The sequence below is a fragment of the Sorex fumeus genome, unplaced genomic scaffold (genome assembly GCF_029834395.1).
Source record: "Sorex fumeus unplaced genomic scaffold, SorFum_2.1 ptg000013l, whole genome shotgun sequence".
In the NCBI taxonomy this organism is placed as follows: domain Eukaryota; kingdom Metazoa; phylum Chordata; class Mammalia; order Eulipotyphla; family Soricidae; genus Sorex; species Sorex fumeus.
The window spans coordinates 8645866-8672339 of NW_026606070.1; the positions used below are offsets into that span (position 1 = coordinate 8645866).

At 50.0% G+C, this 26474-nt stretch overlaps 1 protein-coding gene across 1 annotated transcript; it reads right to left on the bottom strand.

The window, feature by feature from the left end:
• Positions 1–10720: 10720 nt before the first annotated feature.
• Positions 10721–16525, bottom strand: PRDM8 (PR/SET domain 8). The gene is made up of 4 exons (XM_056111306.1): positions 16394–16525; positions 14020–14240; positions 12850–13081; positions 10721–12416 (listed from the first exon to the last, which is right to left on the bottom strand). Exons 2-4 carry the CDS (start codon positions 14236–14238, stop codon positions 10735–10737), a joined length of 2133 nt encoding a protein of 710 aa, XP_055967281.1. The 5' UTR covers positions 14239–14240; positions 16394–16525; the 3' UTR covers positions 10721–10734.
• Positions 16526–26474: the final 9949 nt, after the last annotated feature.

The following is a 26474-nucleotide window of genomic DNA, read 5'->3' on the forward strand; positions in this document are numbered from 1 at the left end:
ATGGGATGCTGGGAATCGAACCCGGGTCGACCGTGTGCAAGGCGAATGCCCTACACACTGTGCTATCGCTCCAGCCCCAAGAACGTAGGTTTTTAATGATGAATCCTAACTTACTTGTCTTTCTAAGAGAAACCCTAAGAGAACAGCCCCTATCTTTTCTTTCTTCTACCCTCACTTGGGTCCATGTAGACATCTAAGTGCTGAGACTTCTAACTGCAAGATTTACTCTCCTTTCTGGGCTGGGTGTCGCTGTTTGGCTGTGTTGTGTTTGTCTTTCTCAAAGAATTAGTGAAATCTTGCCAAAGGGGAAAACAGATCTTAAATCATTTGCTTGCCTGGGGACAAAGAAAGAATCAAATACCCTTTTTTTAGGAAAAAAAAAGTTTTATACTCTATAAAAAGGTAAACACAGAAAAGGATCCTTTGAGTAGACCTACAAGTGAAGTGACCCTGGTACACCCACCCAGGGAACAATGGAATCATATTGCTTCTTGTGTTTTATTTCTGGGTTCTCACACCCAGCAGTGCTCAGGACTTACTCCTGCTCTGTGCTCAGGGATCACTCTTGGCCGGGCTCGGGGGATCATATGGGATGCTGAGGATTGAACCCAGGTCACCCTTGTGCAGGAAAAGTGTCCTACTCGCTGTACTATCACCCTAAATAATATGCAATTTTTTCCCCCCCAGATTTCAACCCCATATATTGGATGTGCCTGGAATCTTGGTCAAGGGTAGAAATGATTTCTGGATTTCTTCCTAAACCTACAGTTCTGCAGAAGAGGATGTGAGGGGAGGGGAGAGGTGGGGAGGGGATGGGAGGGGAGAGGTTGGGAAGGGATAGAGGAACTTGGAATTGGTGGTTAGACATCAGAAGAATTTATTCATTTTGTCCCATGATTTTTTCTCTTTTAAATTTCATTCCTCTTCTTAATTTACTGTAGCACTGCAGTACTGTCCTCCCATTGTTCATCAATTTGCTCGAGCTGGCACCAGTAACATCTTCATTGTGAGACTTGTTGTTACTGTTTTCAGCATATCGAATATGCCACGGGGAGCTTGCCAGGCTCTGCCATGAGAGCATCGGGCAGGATACTCTCCGTAGCTTGCCGGGCTCTCCGGTAGGGGTGGAGGAATCAAACCTGGGCCCTGCCCGCTATGCTATTGCTCCAGCCCTCTTAATTTACATCTTAATTTACAAACAATCTAAGTATTTTCCTGGTGTGGGGGGTTATTTCCTTGCAAAGTTAATAAAGAGATTTATGAAATTTCCCAATATTCACTTAAAACCAGGGTAAATGGATGATTAATGCTCAAGGTCCACTTAAAAATGAGCAGAGACCATTAAAAACAGTCAAGGGTTTGTTGTTGTTTTTTATTTTGGAGATGGGGCACACACTACTGGCTCTACTGGTCAGGGATCACTCCTGGTGGGCTTGAGGGACCATAGGCGGTGCTTGGGATCAAACTCTGGTCAGCAGCATGCAAAGAAAATGCTCTATCTGCTGTATTATCATTCCAGCCTCCCCCCACCCCCAAATTTCTTAATTAGGTACTTGCATCTTGTCCACTAAAGAAAAAAGTTAATTGAGGCAAATGCTAAGTTTTCTTCAAGAATAAACTCAAGATCGGAGAGATAGCTCAAAGATCTGAGCTCAAGCTTTGCATTCTGGAGGCCTGAGTTTGACCCCAGCACTGCCTGATCCCCTGAGCATGACTGGGAGCAAACCCTGAGCGCAGAAACCAGAGCAGCCCTCAAGCACAAATGAAACAAGTCCTCCCATGGACCAAAAAGAACAAAATCATCATGAAAACAGTATGGAAAGTGGAGGTAGAGAGATAGTACAGTGGGTATTGCTCTTGCCTTGCTCCTAGACAATCCACATTCCATATGGCTTGATCCTCAGCATTCCATGTGGTCTCCCAAAAGTCATTCCTGGGTGCTGAGCCAGGAGTAAGACCTGAGCACTGCTGAGAGTGGCCCCTAAGCAGAAACAAACAGAAGGAAAGAAAAGTTGGTTGTGATAGGCTGCGCTAATGAATGTGCATGGAACTACCTACTCAGTGCCTTTTACTTGTGTGCCAAACACATAGAAGGCACTGAAAAAAAATTTTGGGAAATAATATCAAGTATAGCATAGTGGTAGGGCATTTTCCTTGCGTGTAGCCAGCCCGGCCGAGCCGGGTTTGATTCCTCCGCCCCTCTCGGAGAGCCTAGCAAGCTACAGAGAGTATCTCGCCTGCACAACAAAGCCTGGCAAGCTACCCGTAACGTATTCTATAAGCCAAACACAGTAACAACAAGTCTCAAAGTGGAGATGTTACTGGGCCTGCTTGAGCAAATCGATGAACAGCAGGAGGACAGTGGCAGTGACAACATCAAGTAAACTTATCCATTCATGTACACATAGTTTAAAGTGACTTAGTTATACTAATCCTAAGTAATAGGTACAGTCCCCCAGTACTTAAAGTTTATTAACCAGCATAATATTCAGAATGAAAAGACTGTGAGAGAAATCCCTGCCGTAGTAATCCCTGTGGTAGAAAATGCAGAAGACTATGGCCTGGAGAGACAGTCAGAGGGTCGGGCGCTTGTCCGGCAGGGAGGGTTGGCACCTCAGGGAGTCCTTAAGCCTGGTCTGGAGTGAGTGCTGAGCAGATTCAGAAGTCAACCCGAGCACCACGGGGGTGGTCTAAGAGCGAAACCAGCAGAAGAGCCCCCCAGTTCTCTTCTGGGGCTGCCATCTAACAAATGGCACTAGCTTAAAGGCCATTCTGTGCTCAGTGTGTGAGGAGTGTGGGGGTCCATGATGGATACTCCTTCCACAGGACAAGGGGTCCTCTGCTTCCTGCTGAGATTTTCAGTGCCTGCCAATTGTATCTATCTATCTATCTATCTATCTATCTATCTATCTATCTATCATCTATATGGGGGCTGGAGTGATAGCACAGCGGGTAGGGCATTTGCTTTGCATGCAGTCAGTCCGGTCAAGCTGGGTTTGATTCCTCCACCCCTCTCAGAGAGCCTGGCAAGCTACTGAGAGTATCTCGCCTGCACGGCAAAGCCTGGCAAGGTACCCGTGATGTATTCGATATGCCAAACACAGTAACAACAAAGTCTCCAATGGAGACGTTACTGGGCCCGCTCGAGAAAATCAATGAACAATGGGAGGACAGTGACAGTGATATATATATGAGTGTATATATATTATATGTGCATATATTATATAGGCATACATGTATGTCTTTGTATGTATGTAAATAGTTAGATACCCAGACTAAGTAATAATTAGATATCCTACTAAAGTTGTACACCTATCAGCCCTCTAATTCTAGAAACATTTATAAAAGAAGGGTTTTTTGGCTGGAGAGATAGCACAGCGGGTAGGGCGTTTGCCTTGCACGCGGCCGACCCGGGTTTGATTCCCAGCATCCCATATGGTCCCCTGAGTGCAGAGCCAGGAGTAACCCCTGTGCATCACCAGGTGTGACCCAAAAAGCAAAAAAAAAAAAGTATTTTACACAACACCCAAAAGGAGAGAGAGAACACAAGGGATCGCCCTGCCACAGAGGCAGGGTGGGATGGGAGGGATGGGGGCGGGAGGGATATTATCCATGGTGGTGGAAAATGGGCACTGGTGGAGGGATGGGTATTTGATCATTGTATAATCGAAATCCAAGCACAAAAAATTGTAAATCTACAACTGTACCTCATGGTGTTTCACTAATAATAATAATAAAAAATATATAAATTATGATAAAAAAGAAGGGTTTTTAATCCTTCTTTTTTATTTTTTTTTTGAGGGTGGGGCACACCTTATGGCTTCAGATTTTACTCCTGGCTCTGCATTCAGGGATCACTCCTGGTGGGGCTCCAGGGACAATGTGGGGTGCCAGGGATTGACCCTGGATCAGCCACATGCAAGGCATGGGCCTCACCCGCTATGTTGTCTCTCCAGCCCAATAATGGCTCAATGGCTGAGCACCTGCTATGCACGAAGGAGGCCCAGTTTTGGTCACTAACACTGACAATCCCCCAAGAACTGCCAGAGCAAGTCACAGGCACCCACAGGACAAGCCCCCAGCACTTCTGGATATGCCCAAAAACAGGAGAGAAAAAGAGTGGAGAGGAAAGGAGAAGGAGGAGAGGGAGGGAAAGGGAGAGAAAGGGAAAGAAAGGAAAGGAAAAACCAAACCAAACACAAACTTTCTTTTACCCATTTCTTCCTCTATCAGTCATGGGGAATAGAAGTACTTCTTTTAAAAAGAAGTTACAACAGGGGGACTGGAGTGATAACACAGTGGATAGGGTATTTGCCTTGCACGTGGCCAACCCAGGTTCAATTCCCAGCATCCCTTACGGTCCCCGGAGCACTGCCAGGAGTAATCCCTGAGATTCATGAGCCAGAAGTAACCCCTGTGCATCGCCGGGTGTGACCCAAAAAGAAAAAAAAAGTTATAATAATTAAAAGGGCCCAAGTGATAGTATAGTAGGTAAGGCTTTTGCCTTGCACTCGGCTGACCCAGGTTTGATCCCTGGCATCCCATATGGTTCCCTGAGCACTGCCAGGACTGAGTCCTGAGCGAAGAGCCAAGAGTAACCCCTGAGCACTTCTGGGTGTAACTACCCAAACCCCTTCAAAAGAAAAAGTCTAAGACCTTTAAGAAAAGCTGAAGTTGCCTTAAGAATGTGATCTGTGAAGCCCGCTTCTCTCCCACATACGAAGACCAGCAGGCAGCGAGACTCACCCTGGGAGACAGTGTCTCTGCCTCAGCTTTCTTGGTCTGGAAGGGGTAACACAGAGTTCTCTTCTTTCTAACACCCCAGTTCAGCTTCTGGTCAGGCCGAACTTCCTAGATTCCATGCACAAGTTTCCTAACTTGTTTGTTTTCAGCCTCACTGTAAAAGCAGGACATCTGCAACCCAGGCTCAGAGTAGTCTCCAATCCAGGTTCCAAAGGCAGCCCAGGGCCTTCAGACGGGAGGGGGTAGGGGGGGACGACTGACTTCAGCACACCTGTTTGCACCTCAGGCAGGAGCTGGGGTCAGTCGCCTCACTGACCACTGCAGTCTCCTTTGAAGGTGGCTGCCCCAGCTGTGGGGTTTCCTCTGAAAACTCCAGGAAGGGCCACAAGTGTGAAAAGAGACAGAAAAGCACAGAGTGGGAAGAGAGGTTGAGAGAAGGGGAGTCAGAAGGGACAGTATCTCCACAGCAGCTGGGGACAAAGCCCGGAGTGTGACAAGCTGATTCCAAAAAGGGGAGAGGAAAAGAAGGGGAAACAAAATTTTTTTGAGAAGTTAAAGTTTATTATGGTTATTATAGATGGATCCTGGTTCCCTATGCAAACATCACTATCTCAGCTGACCTCTCTCTGGTCCGGATTACCACGTCAGGATTACCATGACCTGGCCTTGTCCCCACATTCTCTCCTTCAGTGTATGTGTTCTCTCTCTTTTTTTTTAAGGTGTGTCTTTTCTTTTTTTAATTGAGTCACCCTGAGATACAGTTACAAAACTTTCATGTTTGAGTTTCAGTCCTTCAATGTTTGAACACCCTCCACCATTGCATATTCTCCACCACCGATGTCCCAGTATTCCTGCCCCCCCCCACACACACACACACACAAAATTTCCAGCCCTTCCCCTGCCTCTATGGCAGACAATTTCCCCCATACTCTCTCTCTACTTTGGGCCATTATGGTCTGCAATACTGAGAGGCTATCATGTTTGGTCCTTTATTTACTTCCAGCACATATCAAAGGAGGAAAAATTTAAAAGGAAAAACTAAAGCAGTGAGCCTGCAGCCCAGCTGTTCCGACCCCTCCCCGCCCACCCCTGGCATCTGGTCTAGGGGAGCCAGCTGGGGTCCCCAAGGCACCCTCAGGCCCCAGAGGCGGGGGCGGATCAGTGGTGTGGGCGGGAATCTGACCATTGGTCTGGGTCGAAGCTTCCAGCATTTCTCTGCTCTGGGCCCCACTCCCTGGACCGGGAGGGCTCCTTCGCCCACCACCTGCTGGCAGAGGGGACCCACTAGAGCCAAAGCAGCGAGAAGATGAGGGGTGGACGAATGCAAAGCGCGCTAGGTGGGCGCGCAATTGTGGAATGGGGCGAGACTCCTTGGCAGGGCCCCTCCCAAGCCAGTGTCCCGTGGCGCCCAGCGCATCTGTGCTGGCAACTGGCAGTGACTTGGACGTGACTGCGGGTCTCCGGGTCTGGGGGCAGGGTAGGGTGGCGGCGGTGCAGAACTTGGGGGAGGGGAGGTCGCATCCCCGGAACTTTCCCCTGGAAAATCCGGTTTCGTCCTCGGTCCTCGGTTCTCCAGCGCCTGCAAACAGGTTGCAGAGACGTGACTTATTCTCTCCCCCTCACTCTTTCTCCACGTCGCCTCCAGGGGCAAACGGTACCCCCAAAAAAGCTGATTCTGGGAAATGCTGGCGTCTCCCCTTGCACCGCCTTGCCCCAACAGACGCCAAAAAAAGGAGCAGGACTGGGAATCCGCTCGAGAGCGCTCGGAAATCGCAGGTACTGGGACAGTTCAGGTATTCACTAAGTGTGCAAGCACACGCTGGGTTTCCTTCTCTGCCACTTTTCGGACCCAGTGCCCTGGCACGCGGAGCTCAGCCACTCCCTAGGGCGCGTCAAAGTCTGTTTGACTCTGTGACCTTGTGCCTTAGCTGTTCCAGGAGCAAGTGATGGAAATCTCCAAACGTTGGTGGGACAAAGTTTGACAAGTTAAGGTGCTTCTAAAAGATAATGCTGCACCTTTGAAATGAAACATTTCTGGGTTCTTCTGGCTGAAAAAAAAAAAAACAAAAAAAATTGGAGGGGGGGACTTAGTGACTCAGGCCATATCGTTCTCTGGGCAGCCAAACGTCCAGCCGTAAAGTGTTGCCTACTTGGATCCTGGGGTGGCCCATAATTCCAGGCTTACTTGTCTCTGATTTTGTGGATAAAGACAAAAGGAAACGCAAGGGGAGTCCCTACTGTCCTACAGAAAGTAGGAGTGTGGTGTGTGTGTGTGTGTGTGAGAGAGAGAGAGAGAGAGAGAGAGAGAGAGAGAGAGAGAGAGAGAGAGAGAGAGAGAGAGAGAGACCAAATGATGCTCAGGCATTATTCCTGGCTCTGCACTCAAGAATTATTCCTGGTGATGCTCAAGGGACCATATGGGATCTAACCTGGGCAGTTGAGTGCGAGGCAAACGCCCTACTCTTCCTCACTGAACTATCACTCTGCCCTGAAAGTAGAATTTCAAACTAGGAGGATGCACTTCTCAAACAATAAATTTTTGCTTCCCTTGCTCTGGCCCTAAGCTTCTCTCTGTACTGTGTAGATCAGATCATGGAGGTAACCATATTGGAAAGCAGAGTTTGGAAGATGAACAGAAAGGAAAGGCCACTCTACTTCTGTGTTGGGAGGTTGGTTTTGTTTTGCTTTGCCTTTTGATTTGAAGTTAGGCTCCAGACAACCTGGCTTGGTTGAGTTTTAAGAAAGTTTTATTCCTTGGGGTCAGAGAGATAGTACAGGGGGGGCAAGGGTCTACCCTTGCAAGTGTTTGAACCCCAGCACTTCTGAGCACAGAGCCAGAAACAAGACCTGAGCACTGCTGGGTGTGGCCCTATACTCCCTCCCCCCACCGCCACACCCCACAAAAGATCAATTTTAGCTCTGTAGATCCACTGGTGCCCCAGGCCTGGAGAGTTTAACTGCTGTTTAGGCATTTTGATTTATGGATCTCTGTGACCCATTTTCCATTTGCCCCTAAATATATTTCTCACTTCTTGTCATCAAATTTGCTTTACAATGAGTCTTGTCCTTTTCATGACAACATAAAAACCCTATCGGTTTCATTGGAGCCTTGATAATACCATTAAAAAGAGATAAGCACTTCATTAAAGGGAGACCCTGTCGCTTTCACCTTACAGATGAGAAAATCAAGCATAGATAAACACGAGACACTAAAAGGATCACACTAATTATGAACAGCAGTTGGCACAGAATTCAGGCCTATTCTCACACTTGGCTGAGGGTAACTGTATAAGACCACTCCCACCCCCAACTGTCACATAGGAAAACTGAGGGCAATGCAGAATTAAAAACCACTTGGATAGGGATGGAGAGATACCACAAGTGGTAAGGTGCTTGTATGGCATGTAGGACAAGGGTTTAACTCCCAGTACCACATATGGTTTCCCGAGTCCTACGAGGAGTGACCCCTGAGTGCAGCTGGATGTGACTCCAAAACAAAAAACAAAAATGATCTGGGTAATCTTAAGACAGGCAAGCTATTTTTTTTAAAAACAAGCCTGGCTCACAGTCTGGATTTATACTTTATCCTAATCTTGTGTCTTAATTATAACTTGTTCTTATAGTCCCTTGAAAGCTAATATGACCTTTTAGGAAAGACTAATAAAAGCCTGCAGTGAGACCTTACCTAAGTTTCCCATTTCAGACCTTTTCACAAGTGTGAAAGAGTAAAAAAATCCCTTTTGACATCCTAGTGAAGAATTAGCAGGATGTGAAAGAACACATGGGAAAGAACAACTCCCAGACTGGTAACCCGACAGAAGGACTTCAGCCCCAAGGATTAAGTACAGCTACATGAGGACTAACATTAGGAATAGTATGAATGTTTGATGTGGACATGCCACATCCACCTACTTAAAGGCACCCTACTTAAGCCTTTTGCCAGGGGACCTGAGTAGATAGGGCATTTGCCACACATGTAGCCAACCTGGTTAGATCCCTGGCACCTCATACGGTCACCCCCGTCCCCCAGAGCACTGCCAAGAGTGATCCCTGAGAGCAGAGCCAAGATTAACCCCTGAGCACTGCCACGTATGGTCCCCCAAACAAAACTGTGAGTGCAGGAAGAGTAGAGAGGGTTTTTTTTGTTTTGTTTTGTTTATAAGAGCAAGGGCAGGGAGCAGAGGGCAGTTGTCAGGGTCAACCCCAAGCTTGGTCCTGAGTACATAGATCCCTGTAGTCATTTCACTTTGCTGTCTAAAGACACTCTCTACAGACTTTTAATGGGGAAGGATAGAGTGCTGAAGAGTTCTAGAGCAGAAGGTACTCTGCAATGTAGACACCTAGTAGGGTGTAAAAGCGAACTTTCCATTTGGCCTTTCTGAAGTAGGCCTGAAAATGGTCTCAGGCCTCTAGTAAGGAAAGAACGCTGGCATCCTAGTGATGGGTTAGCTATACTGGGATGGATTTTTGCTTTTCGGTTCCTTCCTTCCTTCCTTCCTTCCTTCCTTCCTTCCTTCCTTCCTTCCCTTCTTTCTTCCTCTTTCCTTTTTTCCCACTTAAGCCTGTTGCCAGTGGGCCCGAGTAGATAGGGCATTTGCCCCTCATGCAGCCAACCTGGTTGGATCCCCGGCACCTGCTATGGTCACCCCCCACCCCAAAGCACTGCCAAGAATGATCCCCTTCTTTCCTTTTTGTTAATAATCGCTTCAGATTTTCCACACTGTCTTCTGACACTGAAGTTCAAATGAGCATATAGTCCATAAATCAATGCAAGTGATTTGCCATCTCTCTTTTCCTCTATTCATTTGTCTCTTTTATTTCTTTGGGAAGGGGAGCAGACTCGGAGATGTTCAGGGCTCATTCTTGGCTCTACATTCAGGGACCAACCCTGGCAGGGCTCAGGGGACCATATAGGGTGCTGGGGATAGACCTGGTTAGCCATACGCAAGGCAAGGGTCTTAGCCAGGATACTACCACTCCAGCCTCCTTTTGATTCTTTTGAGGGACTCAATGAAAATGGATAGCATCTATTTATTCAAAGGGTAGCCCTTCGCTACACAGATATTTTAAAATATTTTCCAAGTAATTGCTCTGATGAAAATAGTCATTTATTGTCAAAGCATCCAACATACCCGGATAATCTATAAAGTTTAATAAATCTTTCCAGGGATAAAAGAAACACATAACTATTCAGACTCCATTTCACGGGCACAAAATTACACTTTGTATTAAAAGGAAATACATATTTACATAATGATGACATTCTTCATTGAAGTCCATAATCATTTCATGATACATGCACTTCTCCCTGGAAACTTAAACGGAAACGGCGACCCTTTTTTATTTGTTTTCTTTTTTGTAAGAACGCAAACTGTCCTCAAGAAATGCAGAAAGCATCTCACCCTCCTTTATATCTAAAATAAATTTTGCCCTTACATATAATTATTACATCTAAACCGTAAGTGCTTAATAATTTAAGTAGAAACGTATGACAAATGCATCAATATGCTGCAATATATGACATTTTAAAAAATGTACTTTTGTCTTTTTTTGGGAAAGTGAAAATGCGTGCATTCGAAAACAAAAACCAAAAAAAAAGCAAAAAGAAAAATGCCTCAAACAACCCACCTAATCTAAAATCCACCAGCCTGTCGTGTGTGTGCGTGCGTGCCTGCGCGTGTGTATGTGTGCGTGTGTGTGCGTCCACGTGTGCATGTGTGTGTGCGTGTGTACCTGCGCGGGTGTATGTGTCTATGTCTGTGTGTATGCGTGCGTATGTGTGTGGTGCATGTGTGCATGTGTGCTCGTGTGCGTGTGCATGTGTGTGTGTGCATGTGTGCGCGCGTGTGCGTCTGCACGCGGTTCAGGTCACAGGGAGGCGGTGGGCGTCCTCGCGTGTCCGTTCCTGCAGGTGGCTGGGCGGGGCGGTGCAGGGGGCGGCGGCGGCGGGGAACAGAGCGGGGGAGGGAGGGAGGGGGTCCCCCTCCGACGTCAGTTATGCGAGGTCATGTGCCGGGACAGGTGGTGGCGCTCCCTGAAGGACTCGTTGCAGATGGGGCACTTGAGTTTCTCCTCCCGCCGCCGCTTCACCAGGGGCTCCATGGCATACTCCTTTTTGTGGTGCGAGCGCATGTGGTACACCAGGTCGGACGTCATGCGGAACGAGGCGTTGCACTTGGCGCACCAGTTCTGCGCGGGCAGACACAGCGACGTGAAGGAGGGCGGCAGCAGGGTGAGCGCCGACGGCAGCTGCAGCTGCAGGGGTCCCGCGGCCGCCGCGGCCGCCGCCGCCGCCGCGGCCGCCGAGCTCTTGGGCCAGAAGGCGGTGGCGTAGAGGAAGGGGCTCTGCTTGGGCAGCCCCCCGCAGCCCGCGCCCAGCTCGGCCGCGCCCTGCAGCTTCACGGCCAGCGGGTCGCCCGCCGCGGCGGCCGCGGCCGCGGCGGCCGCGGCGGCGGCGGCGGTGGCGGGGTAGAGTCTGGCGGGTCCCACGCCGTCGGGGGGGTGGCAGGGCTCCAGCGCGCCCAGCTTCTGGCCCAGCACCAGCGGCGGCAGCTGCGCGAAGGAGCGCGCGGGCTGCGAGAAGGCGCTTTTGCGCTCGTCCGACGCCGCCGCCGCCGCCGCCGCCGCGCCGGGCCCGGTGCCCGCCGCGCCCCCGGGGGCGCCCGCCGCGCCCGCCGCGCCGCCCAGCTGCGGCACCGACGTGAAGGCGCTGCCCCGCGCCGGGCTGCCGCCCTCCAGCCGGCCGGCCAGCGGGGCCCCGGGTCGCGGCGACGCTGCCACCGGCGTGGACGAGCCGCCCCCGCCCCCGCCGCCAGCATCCTGCTCGTCGGCGCCCCCGCCGTCGGCCGCCGCCGCCGCCGCCTCCTCCTGCAAGCCCGCCGCGCGCGCCGCCGCCGCCGCCTTCTTCACCTCCACGAAGGCGCTGCGCTTGGCCTCGCCCGTCTCGGGGCTGGGCGGCGCGAACAGGCGGCCGCCGTCGTCCAGGCCGAAGTAGCTGCCCGGCGCGCGGTACTGCTGCTGCGGCGTGCACACCAGGTCCTCCTTGGGCACGGGCAGCGGCCGCTCGGAGAAGCGGCTCCGGCCCGCCGCCAGCCCCGCGCCCCCGCCGCCGCCGTCGGCCGCCTCGTCCGGGAATTTCCTCTTCCCCTTGGCACCGCCCGCGGCGTGGCCGTCGGGGCTCAGCTCCGCCTCCTGGTGGCCGCCGCCGCCGCCGCCGCCGCCGCCGCCGCCGAGGCCCCGGCCCGGGGAGCAGCTGCGGCCGCCCCCGGAGTTCTCCAGCTCCCGCGCCAGATTGTGGAAATCCGTGGAGGGTTTAGCGCCGCCGCCACCGCCGCCGCCGCCGACGGGAGGCGGGTTGGTACCCTCGGGGGAGGGCGCCGGGTAGTGGTGGATGGGGCCGGCTTTGCTGCAGGCGAACTTGGGGCCCGGGCCCAGGGACGCGTCTTGTCGCGGTGGCGGAGGGTCTTTGGCACCAACGCCGACTCCGCCGCCGCCCCCGTGGTCCTTGGTGCCCACGCCCACGCCGCCGCCGCCGCCGCCGCCTTGCTCGTCCGGGGGGCTCAGATCGGCGCTGTGCAGCCTCTTGGGGCAACGGAAGCGCAGATGCGCCGCGTAGGGGAACTCGAACTGGAAGCGTTGGCTGCATTCCAGGCAGGTGTAAGGGGACGACCCCGCTGCGGTGAGCAAACACACACACACACACACACACACACACACACACACACACACACACACACACCACGTGGTGGTTAACATCGCACCGTCTGCAGTCCGCTTTGCCAACGCCCCCTTCTCCAATCCACCTCCGTTTCCCCAGGTCCCCATCACACCCGAGTCAAAAACACCCGGGGGAGAGGCCGGAGAGGCCGGATCCAACTTTTTTTCTCTTGAATTTGGGGGGGGGGGGGGGGCTGGGGGGAGTGCAAACACGGAGCCAAGTGTCCCTCCCACCCCCGTTTCTGCCAAGCTCCGTTCTGTATAGCGCCCGGATGCAGAGTGAGACCCACCCCACACCCCCCAAGGGGAGCAAGGAGTAAGTCCCTGCCCCCCGCCCCGCCCAGCTCCTAGCAACCCCCCGCCCGCTGCGCAGGGCTCCAGCCAACCTACCATTCATCTTGCTGTGGGACCGAGAGGGGCAGAGCAAGAGTAACTCAGTCAGTTCTTTCCCGTACCAAACTAGTAACTCCTCGTCTTTGGCAATCCTGCGGAGAGAGCGGTAAAACAGCTGTCCGTTTTTGATATAGGCTTCAAGGTTCTGCTCCTCTTTATCTCGGGCGGACTGGACCAGCCGCAGCCACATGAGACCTTCTGAGGAACCGTTGGCCGCAGAGGTGTCTACCTACAGCGGAAGAAGAGAAGATACGAGAAGGAAGGTGGAGGGGAGACCAAAGACTTAGCTGTGGCCAAGCTTGCACACACTTGACCCAAGCTGCCCCCTACGCTCACGTTTGTAACCCGCAGGTCTGATTACTGCCCTGCGGATCTTGCATCTCGCTGGTCACTGGGGTGGATTTAAATCGCCCTTTATATATATATATATTTATATATATATATATATATATATTAGCGCAATATGTTTCCAGACCGAGGGCTTTCCTTCTTAGGACTCAAACTAGTGTTAAACCCTTGAAGATCCCACCTTACGAGCCTGTGGGAGGGAATTTTGCTCTTTGGGGAAACTGTAAGTAAGCTCAGTGCTTACCAACAATTCTGTGGCCTCGCCTTCCTGATTGTGGCTTGAACCATCAATGGTTATTTCTTTATAAAGAAAGACTAATAGGGAAACTTAAATTTCTATCTTCAGACACACAGAATAATGCTGCATTAAAAAAAAGCATGAAAATTTTGAATTTAAATTCCAAGCACTGGTCGCTCATGGTGTTGTCAGAAAGAGTCACATTTAGGGGAAGAGAAGGTCATTGAGGTTAGCAGGCGAAGGCACCCAGTACAGATAGTAAAAGTTAAGTCTAGGAAGTATTTATTATGCAAATAGCCTCATTTCTAGCGTAATCCCCCAGAACTCTTAGGAAGTAGGGTTCATCACCAGGGAAGCCCAGTTCATAGGGCCAGCACTGCAAGCAAAGTTTGCAATTTATTCCTGGAAATCACTTGACACGAGTTCCCTTTTCCTTTGCTGATTCTAGGTTTATAAAACAGGATGATTCCCATTGTATTTTCTGCACTTAGAATTTCGCTCAGCTTGTCAGCAAAACGACACTTGGTCCCCTTCCCACAGGCTGTTACCCTCATGCCTAATCCAGCATCAGCCAAACTTACCCGGAAGATATAAGGGACTGTTCTCTTGTCCGTGGACTTGAGCGCTATGAATGCTATGCTGTCATACAGGGATGTGTGGCTTAGGACGCAGGGCCCAAAGATGGCATTCTCGGGGATGTCACAGGTGGTGTAGACGCTGGTAAAAATATCTGTCAGACACTGCTGCACGGCCTTGGCATCGCCATCCCAGAGGCCTCGCTGGATGCCCGAATCCTCCATCACTGAAGACAGACAGAACGATGGTGATGCCAGTTACACAGCTCGTTTTTGCTTCTGCAAATCTAGGCAGAGCATGTTTAACTACTAAACAGATTTCTCTTGGATTTGCCTGAGTTTTTTTTTTTTTTGCACAGCTCTATTTCAGAAATAAAGTCAGTGGCAGATTAAATTGACGTATTCTGAGGATGCCAACCAAAGAATACTTTTTTTCGTTTTTTTCTGCTCTTAACAGTAGGAATGCTGGAGTTCTCAGTGGACTGCTTGAGAGGAAAAAGACGATCACTTCAATTCGAATCATCTTGGGGGAGGCTGAGCAGGACTGGGCAGGGAGAAATCCTTGGATGGTTTCTATACTAACTCACGGACTTTCCTGACTCAAGGAAACTTCTAATCTTCTTGTGTATTTGGACAGGGTGCCTGGGAGCTGATTTTATGATGAATTTTTCTTCCAAAGAGGGGAGTAGCGTTAGCAAGCAGGCAGACACGTAGCGTGGCAAATGGATTTCAAGTATCACGGCCACTGACTCCTTGTCAGCCAACCTTTCTCTGCAGCTACAAGAGGGGACGGATGTCTGCTCATTACCATAATCCAACACTGTCCCTCTGAGGCTTTAATTAAAAGCAGCAAGCAGAGGTAATTATTTTTTTTCTCGACATGCTTATTTATGGATGAGGGAGAATCCCAGTTACCTTGTTATACAAGGGGGTGGATTGAATCTTATGTGTCTTATGCAGGGACCAGTTTACTGTGCAGATCTGAAGTGTCCCCGTCTGAAATACCGAGTGTGTAATGACTGGTGATTTCTGGCTTCCCCAAGACACAACCCTGTTTGGGCAAGAAGAGGGGGTCAATCTGCTCTGAGTAGACCTCGGTGGGCGCTCCAGCTGTTTAATCTGAAGCAATTTAGAAAGTAATGCCCCAATGGAGAACTTTCTATTAAGCTGTCATAAAAAGACATTTTCCTCCCGGAGTGGCTGGACTCCCACCATAGGACATCACTGAAAACCAACACTTAAATTTTAAACTGTCCTTGAAGGGACTGCACTGGTCACTCTTTTTTTTTTTTTTTTGGCCTGGTTAAAACACTCCCCCACGTTACCTTATCCTAATAGTATAAGGCCATGTGTATCTTATATACTTTAGGGAGTAGGCAATAGTAGACGTAGCTCTTTTTCTCTGAAGCTATTCATTATGGAGTGAAATTGGTAATGCTCATTTTTTAATCTCAGTATCTATTAACCAATTAATCCTGCAAATACGATTACAAGGTAGTGCTTTCCTCCCCTTTTAGCTAACCGAGCATGAAACTTCAGTGAGCCTGTCTGCCCATTGAGTAGATGTACTCCACGCCCTACACAGCAACTATCTTGCCAGGCAGAAAGAAGCGAGAATACTACTAAGCAGAACTTAGTTTATTAGCCTGTGTCCCTGAACATTTGGTAGCCTCCTGCCCCACCAGCCGACGTTCGAATATCCCATTTCAAGTGTGAATACATTTCAAAACAGCAACAAAACCTCCAGAACCTCTTCTTTTCAACGCATGCTCTCCGCTCCTTTCAATTTCCTCAATTCGGGCCCCAATTTCTCTCCTCCTTTAACAAAAAAAAAAAAAGTCTCTTTCACACAAGCGGTTCATTGTGCCAGGAGGTCGCCCCGTCCGTTCGTGGCAACGGCGGGGACGCAATCATTAAAATGCAGTTCTACCTAACAATACGGTGAAAAGATCCTCGCTACGCCGCGCTAATCGGGTCCGCGTCGCCGCGGCGGCCGCCACGAGCCTCGAGCCCATCACAATAAGCGTCGGGCAGAGCCTGGGCCCGAGCCTCGGCGCGCCGCGGGCACTGCTGCCAGCCCCGGGCGGCCCCGGGTGCCCCCCGCAGGCCCCGGCTCCGACCCGCGGCCGCTGGGGGTGGCGCAAAGCCCGTCGCGGCGGCCGCGATCGCCCGGGCCAGTCTCAGGCATTGTCTGGCGGCCGCGCGCTGCCCAGCGCCGCCCGCTCCTCCGGCAAAGTGCTCCTCCTCGGCCGCGCTTCCCTTTGTATACTCTGCCAGGCGCGGGGGTGGGGGTGGGGGGGGGAAGACCTCCACAACAGGGTCCACGCTCCAGACTGGCCCGCCTCCCATCCCCCTCCCGCGGCCGTGCAAGTCGACTCACCAGGAATAAGGTCAGAAGCCGCTGGGCCCCCAAAGGCCACCTTGAGCCCGGGAGGTGTGATGTAGGGGTGCTCCCGCTGATGCTCTCAGTGCCGGGCCATGGCTAAGAGGCTTGGATGAGGCTTCTCTGGCAGCCTCTGCCTAGAGAGAGAGGGAGGGATGCAGAGATGGAGAGATGGGGAGGAGAGAGGGAGAGTGAGAAGGAGAGAGAGAGAGAGAGAGAGAGAGAGAGAGAGAGAGAGAGAGAGAGAGAGAGAGAGAGAGAGGAGAGGAGCGCGGAGAGAGTTGTACAGATGGACCCGATGCAGTGACTGACTGGCACGCAGACACACACTTTTTGTTTGCTGCACATAATCTGCCCAATGACGCGTGACAGCCCACGTCCCCTCCTTTTAACTCTTTGCTGGGCTGGGCGCTCCCTCCGGCGGCGCCTGCCTCTCCACGCTCCCTGGCCCCTTCCCTCCTCCCCCCCACCTTCCACCCCAGTCCCTCCCGCCTCGCCCCAAAGCCTGGGCTCTGCGGGACTCTCAGGGAGGGGAACTGAGTTTCGGGGAACGAAAGAGAGGTACCCTAAGTACGGCAGGGGGCTGGGCGCTAGGGGCTTTCCCCACCGCGCGCGGCAGAGCAGACCACCCGGCACGCTCGGGGACCCCCACGCGCTTGCCCCGGACTCTCGGAGCTGCGCAGGGGAGGGGGGTGCGGATGAGCCCCGAGGGATTCTCTGGCTCGGAGCGGCCGCCGCTTTGCACAGCCTGTTGCCTGGGGGGGAGGGGTCGAGGATTGGGGGGGATGCCCCCGCGCCGGGTCGCACCCCGGACGCTCTCGCTAGCAAGACCCTCCCCGGGCACCGGCGTCTGCACTGATGCGCTGGGGTGCGAGCTGGGCTCTGTCGGGTCCCGGGCGCACACTGCGGAGCGCAGGAAGGACAGTGGAGAGGGGGCGCCGTCAGCTCCTAAGAGGGGCTTTCCGGGATGCGGGGGTCCCAGGACACCCCTACCGGGTCCAGGGGCAGGGGTGACCGGGAGCTGGAAACAGGGGCAAGGCCAGGTGCGGGGTTCAGGCGGCCGGCGGAGTCCCGGGGTTCCCCCCAAGGGGGTGAGGGTCGTGTTCTAAGATCTCAGGGTGGCGGGAATGGGCAAGGGGAGGGGTCATAACGGAGATGATTACCGAGGTGGGCTCGGGGAGCGTCTCTCGTCCGGCGAGAAGGCTGCAGGGAGACTGGAGTTGCCGTAGGTCCCCGGAGCCCGGTCTGCGCGCTCGGCCCGTCCCCTCGAGGGCAGCCGTCGGCGAGAACGACGTGCCGTCCGCAGAGGGCAACGAGTGGACATCTGCACCGGGGGGCTGCGGACAGTCTCCGCTGGGGGCGTCTCGCCACAGCTTCCCGGCTCCCGAGGGAAGGCGGGACTTGGGCAGCTGATGCCTCGGCCCGGCCCCCAGCCTCACCTCGTCGAGGAGGGCGACCTGCGAGCGCTGGGATCCGTCGGTGCGCGGTGGTCCGCCTGCAGAGTAGAATCACCGCAGACGGAGCCCACCTCGCTTCGGTCCAGCGTTGCGCTCAGGTAAGGCTGGCGTTTGAGACTAGGGAAGGGCGCAGACCGCGTGACTGATCTTCCAGCTGCTCTGACATCTCACGGTGCGGTGCGTAGGTGGGGGAGCCCGGGCATCGCGCCCCTCTATAGGCCAGAGTCACCGGGTCCAGCAGGCCGAGGAAGGATTTTGCTAAAGAGAAATTTAAAATTAAAAATAATAATAATAATAAGGAGAATGTCCCACTAAGTTTTCTCTTTTCCTCTCCGCACCTCTCTCTCCCTTTCGCTCCTCTCTTCCCTTCTCCCTCCTAATCCCTCCCTCCCTCTCCACTTCTCACCTTCCCAGTGAGGTCGACTCCCTCGTCTCTCTACAAGTCCCCAGATCTTAACACACTCTGCGCGACCCAAGAAGGCTGGGGGCTGGTGGAAGCAAGCTTGCAAAAACTACTAACTTTTTAGGAGAAAGCAGGGGTGGGGTAGGTGGGTAGAAGGTTAATTTAATTTCCAGATTAGCCACTAGAAAGTCTCTTAAACTTCAGTTACCTTTCATGTTAAGCAATGCTTTTATGCATGCTTGTACAATTTTAATAGTTTGGCTCAGGAAGACTCATGTAATGAAAGCTCAGCCTCTCACTCGTGTGTATATTAAAACTGGTCACTGTGTTTAGTCACGGTTTGTTTAATAACTGACTGGCTCTATGTGTCTGTTTATCTATCCAGGTAGCTGTCACCTATCCACCCATTCATCTTTATCTGACACCACATCCAATCACTAAAAAAATAAAACAAAAAAAAAATAAAGGAGGGGTGTGTGTGTATTGGGCGAAGTGCGATTAGAAATTGTGAAAATTGTCTCAAATGTCTGGATTCACCAGGCTCAGTAATAGTAACCAAACATTTAAGTAATTTTGAGAAGAGACTCCTTTTGCTTTAATTATAGGAATCTTCTCTCTCCCAGGAAAAGGCATGTGCCCATGAAAACACTTTTGAAAAATCCTTCTCATTTTTTTATTTATCTATTCCTGAATGTAGGCATTTAGAAAACTTTGAACTCTAACTGGAATTTTTAATTTTCCCTGGTCTTTTTCTTTCTTAAATATAAGTTGCACTTAGGCTGTGTCTCCTTTGAGATTCTACTTTATATATACACATATGTTTAATGTTTCTGAATTTATGGGGGGAGGGGAAAGGGGCTGAACCTGACCTTCCTAGTCTCAAGCTAGCAAACAGTTAATAAACTTTACATCACAGAGGGGAGAGATGTATGAGGAGTCTGGCTATCAGATAATATTTCCTCTGTTTCACTTTTATGTTCTCTAATTAGATCCCTCCCCCACTGATTTCCAATAAAAGTTCCTAATTAAAAATTTTATTAAAATTTATGAATCTAACCAACTCTTTGTCTTCCAGATTAAAATACTGACATAACAAAAAATATGAAGATGATTAAACTTAAAAATTCCTCTTTGGAAGGTTTTCTAGTATTTTGTGGTACATATTTTGATTGAAAATATAATAACCATTAGTAGGAGGTAAAGAAAACCCATACATCAATTTATCTAGAAGTGTAGGGACTACAATGGTACATAAACTAATCTGAAATCACTCTACATTATTACTTACTAGAATTCATAGATACAAAATGTAGGGGTGAAACATTTATTCAGCTTCAGACGGTACTATAAAAACGAACCTTAGCCAATATTTGTATCTAATCCACATGGAACAATGAGTTCATGCATATTTTTATTTTGTTGCTCTCTTTCCCTGAATTTTATTTCCAATCAAATGATTGAAGGGGTTGGAGGAACAGCAATGAAGAGTGAGTATATTCGCCTTGCTCCATTTTAGAAAGGCTCTTGCAGTAGCAATAAAAATACACATTTAGACACCTGCATCCTTGTTTGGAAGGGAAGACTGCAGGAAAAGTGATGGATCATCCTTAGTATGATGCTACTTAGGACTTAGGTGAGGAGGTGGAGAAAGAAAGGAAATCTGATTCTTAGAGAGTATTAAAGTGAATAATGCCATTCCTAGTCCCCAGATAGAGAAATCAGGCTCAAAATATCTCAGCTTTCAGGATAGGAGGCAAGTGAAGCCTCTAAGAATACATGTCAAGAATTAGTAGCTGTAAAATGGCAACACATAGGTTTTTGCTTCTCTCTCCCTTTCTAGGTCCCAGATCATTCACTCTAATCTTATTTTCTAAGCATTACTACAGAAAAGTCTTAGCTTTTAAAAAGACAGTTATCAACTGCAGAAAGAAAAAAATGCACAAGAAGTCAAGAGGATTAATTTTCCACAGGGAGGTCTCTTGAAGGAACTGTGAAGTTTGGAGGAGACAGCATAGAACCTCAAGGGGTATTACCTCATCATGGAGAATAAGGAAATTTCTAAGGAGGATAAACTTGCCTACTTGTACATGAAAAACAAACCATAATTGTACATAAGTCTGGGGGCAACATTAGTGACAAACATGTCCTTCAGAAAGCTGTTAGCTCATTTCCTACCCCAACGCCTTTAGAGGGAGATTAATAACTGTGGCATTAAGAAAAGAACAAGAGGTTATCTATTTGATACTCTATTTTCACATGCTGGTGAATTAATATGGTTCACACTAGATAAAAGTTTACAAGGAAAGGTTGGGAAACACTTTATACAAAGACAAACGTGAAATCTCAGTTGGGTCTGTTCCCTTGCTGAGGAATGAATGTTGCCCAGGCTGTTCCCGGGAAAAACTAAGGAATGAATAGCACCAAGGAGGCAGGACTCCAGGTTACCAACTGCAGAGATCATTACTCCTGGCTCCTGGTTTCCCCTCTCTGGCTCTTCTTCTTACTCCACAAATGGTAGTTGATTTTTCTTGCTGCTGTTGTTGCTACTAATATTTCTGCTGTTGTTGCTTCTGGCTATTGCCACTTCTACTACTGCAGCAGTGATGATGAGAGTCAAACTATCACACACTTAAAACATTCTCTCAGGGCAGTCGCAAGTCCCATTTTCCCGTCTGTTGGAGCTCAGCTGAAAGTTGAATAGTCTTGGAAAGATTTGTGTAGTTCTTTTCCTCTCTTGGGATCTAGGTTGTAATCTACTGGCTTCATGGCTTCTGAGCATGACTTCTATGAGGGCAAGAAAAATGAGGCGACACAGAAGACAACTACCATGAACCTGAAATCAATGCCTCGTGCTCACAGTGGAAGTCTTAGAGTGAACATGGTCCAATATCCAGCACCTTGACTCCCTACTGTAGTTTTGCAACATGTATACCTGGCTCTGCTTTTCTATCTAGTCACCTGAGTTCAAGAGAGTTGGCAGAGTCTCTGGAATATTCTGATTTTTCTGTCAAAACCACAGACTGAAAAATCATTCTGACTCAAACCACAGACTTTGATTAGATTTCAGCAGGAATTGATTTGGTTTAAGGAAGCAAGGCCCTGGTGGTCAGCCACGCGGGTTTCTCATTCTGGGGGCCAGGATTTTCAGGCCAAATGGAGAGCAAGTCTTCTAGCAATCTCGAACAGGAAGGAGTATCGGATTTTGAGAACATTCTGTTGGAATATCACCAGGTTGAGTGACTCAACAGTAAACCTCTCCACACAGCTGGGAAAGGGAACATAATCCCAATAACCAGTCTCCAAATTCTACCTCTGTTGCTCTCTATCTTGGCTGTATGTAATCCTTTAAAAAGAGAGCTTGATTGTCACACAGTGGGTACATGCTGGGCAGATGCTCTTCCCTGGGTGATGCCAGCCAGTGCAATTGACATGGAAGTGCTGAGGGTTGACACCATAAGCATCTCTCTCCTGGAAGTGGAGGTAGGCAAAAGGCAAACATGCCCAGAAACAGGACCTACTAGCTTGGAACTCACCCCTAGGATTCTTCTCCTGATGTCTAAGGATACTGACATCTGATTCTCCAGAAAGAGCGGGGGACATGGTGGGGGGAGGGGGGGAGAAGGGAAATAGATTTGGGATGAGAGATAAATGAGTGACTACAGAGTGATGACTCACTCTGCTCTGCTAAGAGTCTTGGAAATACAACTTAATTTCTTTACAAACCATGCTTTTCTGCTCAAACTGTTTTCCTCCTGGTACTATAGGTTGTCCTGTTTTGAAAGAAAACCATCTTGCATAATTTCAATTAAAATGAATTGCAGGTGTTTCCTGGTTATTAATTCGGTATCAGTGGGGGAATGTCTCCTTATACTCATGAAAAACCTACAGCCTTTTAACAGGGTTTTGTAAGTGCTTAAAACCTACCACTGGAAACTTTTAATTCTTAATACTTAAGAGAAATGGTCTTTTAAACAATTGGAAGATGAACTTGTCACAAACAATAATAATAGTATGACTGCTATAAATAAAAGTATATATTACAAAGTGGTAGGAATAATGGGGGGGGGGATGAAAATTTATTTCTACTGTCTAACTTGATGAGTGAAAAGTCAATCCCAAACTGATCTGACAGACTTCTGGCAATATGATATAAAACGTTACCCAGGTATAATTCTAATCTCTAGCACTTTAAGGAAAACACATACCCAGGCATCCAGAATTTTCAAATAAATCAACCACAAGATCCTAAAAAGAGTATGTATTGAATATAATGACTTGGATCCTGAGACACCTTAAAGGCAAGAGCACAGTTTTATTGCTGACCAAAGGGTGTGTATGTGTGTATGTATGTGTGAGTATGTTTGTTTGCTTAAAGAACCTGATAGTGAATGTTGTTGAAATTAGCCACTAGAAAAACCATTAGGACTGTCATTTTCCTCGGTTTCCTGTTCATAAGGTTGTCAGTGATCCTAGTTGCATATTTGCATAGATGGTTTTGAGAAAATAGTGTATATGAAGCATGGGGCCCTGGAGAGGCAAAGCTGAATAAAGTTCTAAAGAATCAATTTTCTACTATCAGTATCTCATCCTTCAAAAGGCCTAGGAGGTTCCTGTTTCCCCCAAAAGTGGGGTGCTACTGAATTTTTGTAATTATCTTGGAGGACAGTCCTACCCCATTCTTAGCCAGAGGACTGAATTAGCAGCTCTAGCCCCAAATCAAATAACAGCTGGATTTGAACACAACGTTTGGCATGGCAGGGCATGGGAATGGTGTCTGAGAGTCTGGATTCTCTGGGGCCCAAGGAAAGGATGGCCAAGCTAAGAGCAGAGATGGCTGAAGGACAGAGTTAGCACCCAAGGGCGCCCACAGGTCCCAGAGAAAGAGTCCCGGGAGACCCTTACCCCGACACTCCCCCAGCCTCAGTCTCCTACACTTGGTTGCTTTAGCAGCGTGCAGAGATGCACCTGGGAAACAGGATCAGACCAGAGCGCCACCTTTCAGTGGGTGTTGCTCGGTTCAGAAGACGCGCGCGCAAACCTTAGACTCACGCTTTTAGACGTGTGGCTGCGAAGCAGCCGCGGAACGCGCTAGGGGCGCTCCAGACACGCCACGCCAGGGCCAAGCACCGATGAGGGTCCCTCTTCCCGTTCCCCCGCCTCCGACAGCGCTTCCCTGGAACGTCAACGCCAACACTGGCGGTGCAAAAAGGTGCCCCCAAAGCGGCCCTTTCAGAAGCTTCTAGGGTCGGTTCCCACAGCCGCGCTCAGCTACCGGCCGCCTCCTTGACGTAGCGGGATATATGGCACGTTTTAGTTAAGTGTAGGCTAGAGGCTTCCTGGACCTGGATGTCCCTGCATGCACAGGAAGGCTGGCAAGAGCCGCACCCCGGTTCACTGCATTCAAGGGCAGGACGCCTTGGCTAGCCGCTGCTGAGCAGATGGTAAGGGATTACTTCCAAGAGCGGGAGTTCATTTCATTCCAGCCTAGGACATCCTGGAGAGGTCGTGATGGCTTCACGAAGCAACCTTCTCCTGGATTAGAAGTCGGGAGAACTTCTGACCTGAGAAAAGACCAACAGCTTGGACACAGGCCACAACTGCCATCAGCCGAATGAGGCAGTTCTTCCAACCCCTGCTCCTGACTCGGAGCAGGGAATGGAAACTCGGTCCTCCAGGCCTTCAGCTGGAAACCAAGGACTAGCAAGGAAACCCGCATGTGCTCAGTTCCTCAGTACTCTCGCGTTGTTAATTCCAACACAGGTGCCTTGGAATCTGGAACAGTGCAGATGGATTCAAAGGCTCTCGTGACTGGCTGCACATGTCTCAATGCTTCTAGGGAGATGGGTAGCAGAGGGTGAAGCAGGGAGGAGGAATCAGTTCCGGGATCCCCTTTACACCAAAGGGCCCAAAGTCCCAACTGAGTCCTCTGGAATCCCCTTTCCACTCTTGGCACCAGAGCAAGCAGTTTTCCCTGACCTGACTAGACTGAACTTGCAACGGCCACAGCCAAGCAGGAGGTAATTCTTCAGGTCTAGCAGAGAGATACCCAAAGTCATGGCCATAGAACCAAGGACCTGGGCTGAGAAGTGGCAGCATCCTGGGGGTGTACTTAGCCAAGTACAGGACTCTGGAAACTTAGGGAGTGTGGAGGCATCGGCCTGTGTAGGGGTGGAGGTCAGGGGGCAGAATTCGGGTCTCTCTTCCAACCAGGGCTGCTACTTAAACACCCCTGAGCTTCCCTATACCTTCACGTGTACGAAGCAGTGCTAGAGGTTCCACACTAAGGATGCCAGTTGCCTGGAGATTTCTAGACATGCTGCAAGCAGAGAGTACAGCCGGGCTCACACACCCCGTCTTAGTCCAGTCTTTGCCTCAGCCAGGGGGAATCTCCTTCCTGGATCCACCCAAATGGTGCAGGTGTAGTCCCCAGCAGACTCCTTCCTTTAGACTGTTGCCTGCAGCCCAGGCTCTGTAAGGCCATGAGCTATGGGGCTGGCTGCTCTTTCTCCAGAGTGATCCGAGAGGCAGAGATTAAGAGCTCTGCATCCAGAACACTTAGGTTTCAAGCCAAGCTCTGCAGTTTCTCTCTCTCTCTCTCTCTCTCTCTCTCTCTCTCTCTCTCTCTCTCTCTCTCTCTTTCTCTCTCTCTCTCTCGGCACATTCAGCAATCTCTTCAAACTTTACTTGACTCACACCTTTAGCTGACTCAAATACAGAGGGAGGGGGGCTCAGAGCATTGCAAAGGTCCAGCGAGCCTGGGTTCAGCTCCCTGCTGGACCACTGTGCTTTGGGCTCCCGTGCAGGAGGGAATCAGTGGAAGAGGGGTTAGGACACTTAGCACTAAGGGCGATAAGAGATAAGTGTACTAAGCCTGGTAGACTTTCAGCTCAGCCCACATTAAAGAGCTTAGGAAATTAATTATGCAAGCATCTTAGCGTATGTGTCCTGGACATGCTGGGTGAGTGTGAGTTTTAAATCTTTGCTCTCCTGCTCCACATGTGCTCCTTTTCAGAGTGCATGATGGACCATCGTGTGGGAGTGCAGGACTGGGGAGATGCTTGGGGGCAGAATGTTGGGAGTCTTTCTGGAAGCCACTCACCATGACTTCCAACATTTCTGCTTCAGTTTCTAGAGACAAGTAAAAGAATAGGAAAGGTAGGAGACAGGCACTTAGGATGTGGCAGATGTTTTAGCTGGCATTTCTTAGGTCAGACAAGGCATTTCAGAGACAAGGAGTCTCTAGCTCACACAGAGATGGACTTTTTTCTGTCAAGCTGCTGAGAACGTTTCTTTGTGTTTTGAAGCCAAGGTTCTTAGGAGGGAACCGTCTCTAGGGAAGGGAGAGAGGGTGGCTCTGGGTGAAACAGGTTTGAGCAGAAGCAAGGGGGTATATGCCCCAACCTATGGAGAAAGATTGCATTCCACAGAGCAAGCCTGCCACAGGAGAAATAAAACCCAGGAAAGGGGAAGGAGAGAGAAAAATAGGCAGAAAATGAATGATGGACCGGGCTGGTGGCGAATCAGGCCTTCAGTGGGAGGGTTGGAATTTGCATATGACCCAAAGCTAGAAAATTAAGCTGCAACGGGAAAGTCCAAAGGCTCACCTAGCCTACAGGCTTACTACTCATCCTCAGAGCTCACACCCAGACAGAGAGAAGAGGGGACCAGTCAGAGAGAAGATAGACCCCTTCACGGGCACCCCACTTTTCCAATCCCCCCTTAGCCATTTTGGAGACATCCTTTTTGTTCCTTATTAGTAACAGGATACTGGAGAGTCTTATTTAAAAGGCAGCCTAACAGGACAGTTAGTAAAGTATGACACCCCCCAGCTCCGCCCTCCCCCCAAATCATCCACACCCTTCTGCTCCCCTCCCCTTAGGTCAAAGAAAGCTGAAGGCACAACAACCACCTGAGATGGTTTCAGAAACTTCCGGTTCCTTTCAGGCCCTGACTACAAAGTTTGCAGAAAGGAGAAGGACACACAATAACACCAGTTCCTCCATGTTTCTCAGCTCTGGGTAAGGGAGGTAACGGATGAGAAGAAGCCTCAACTTGGAAAAGATTTATTTTTCCTGGCCATAAATCTCCTAGCCTTGGTCCTCTGCCCAACGAAGCATGATAAACTCCTTTTCCATAAAGTATTCAGCATTAGAGCCACAAAGCTTCCCCAATCAGTTGCCATCTGCTTCAACCATCACTGCTGCTCCCGACGGCGGAG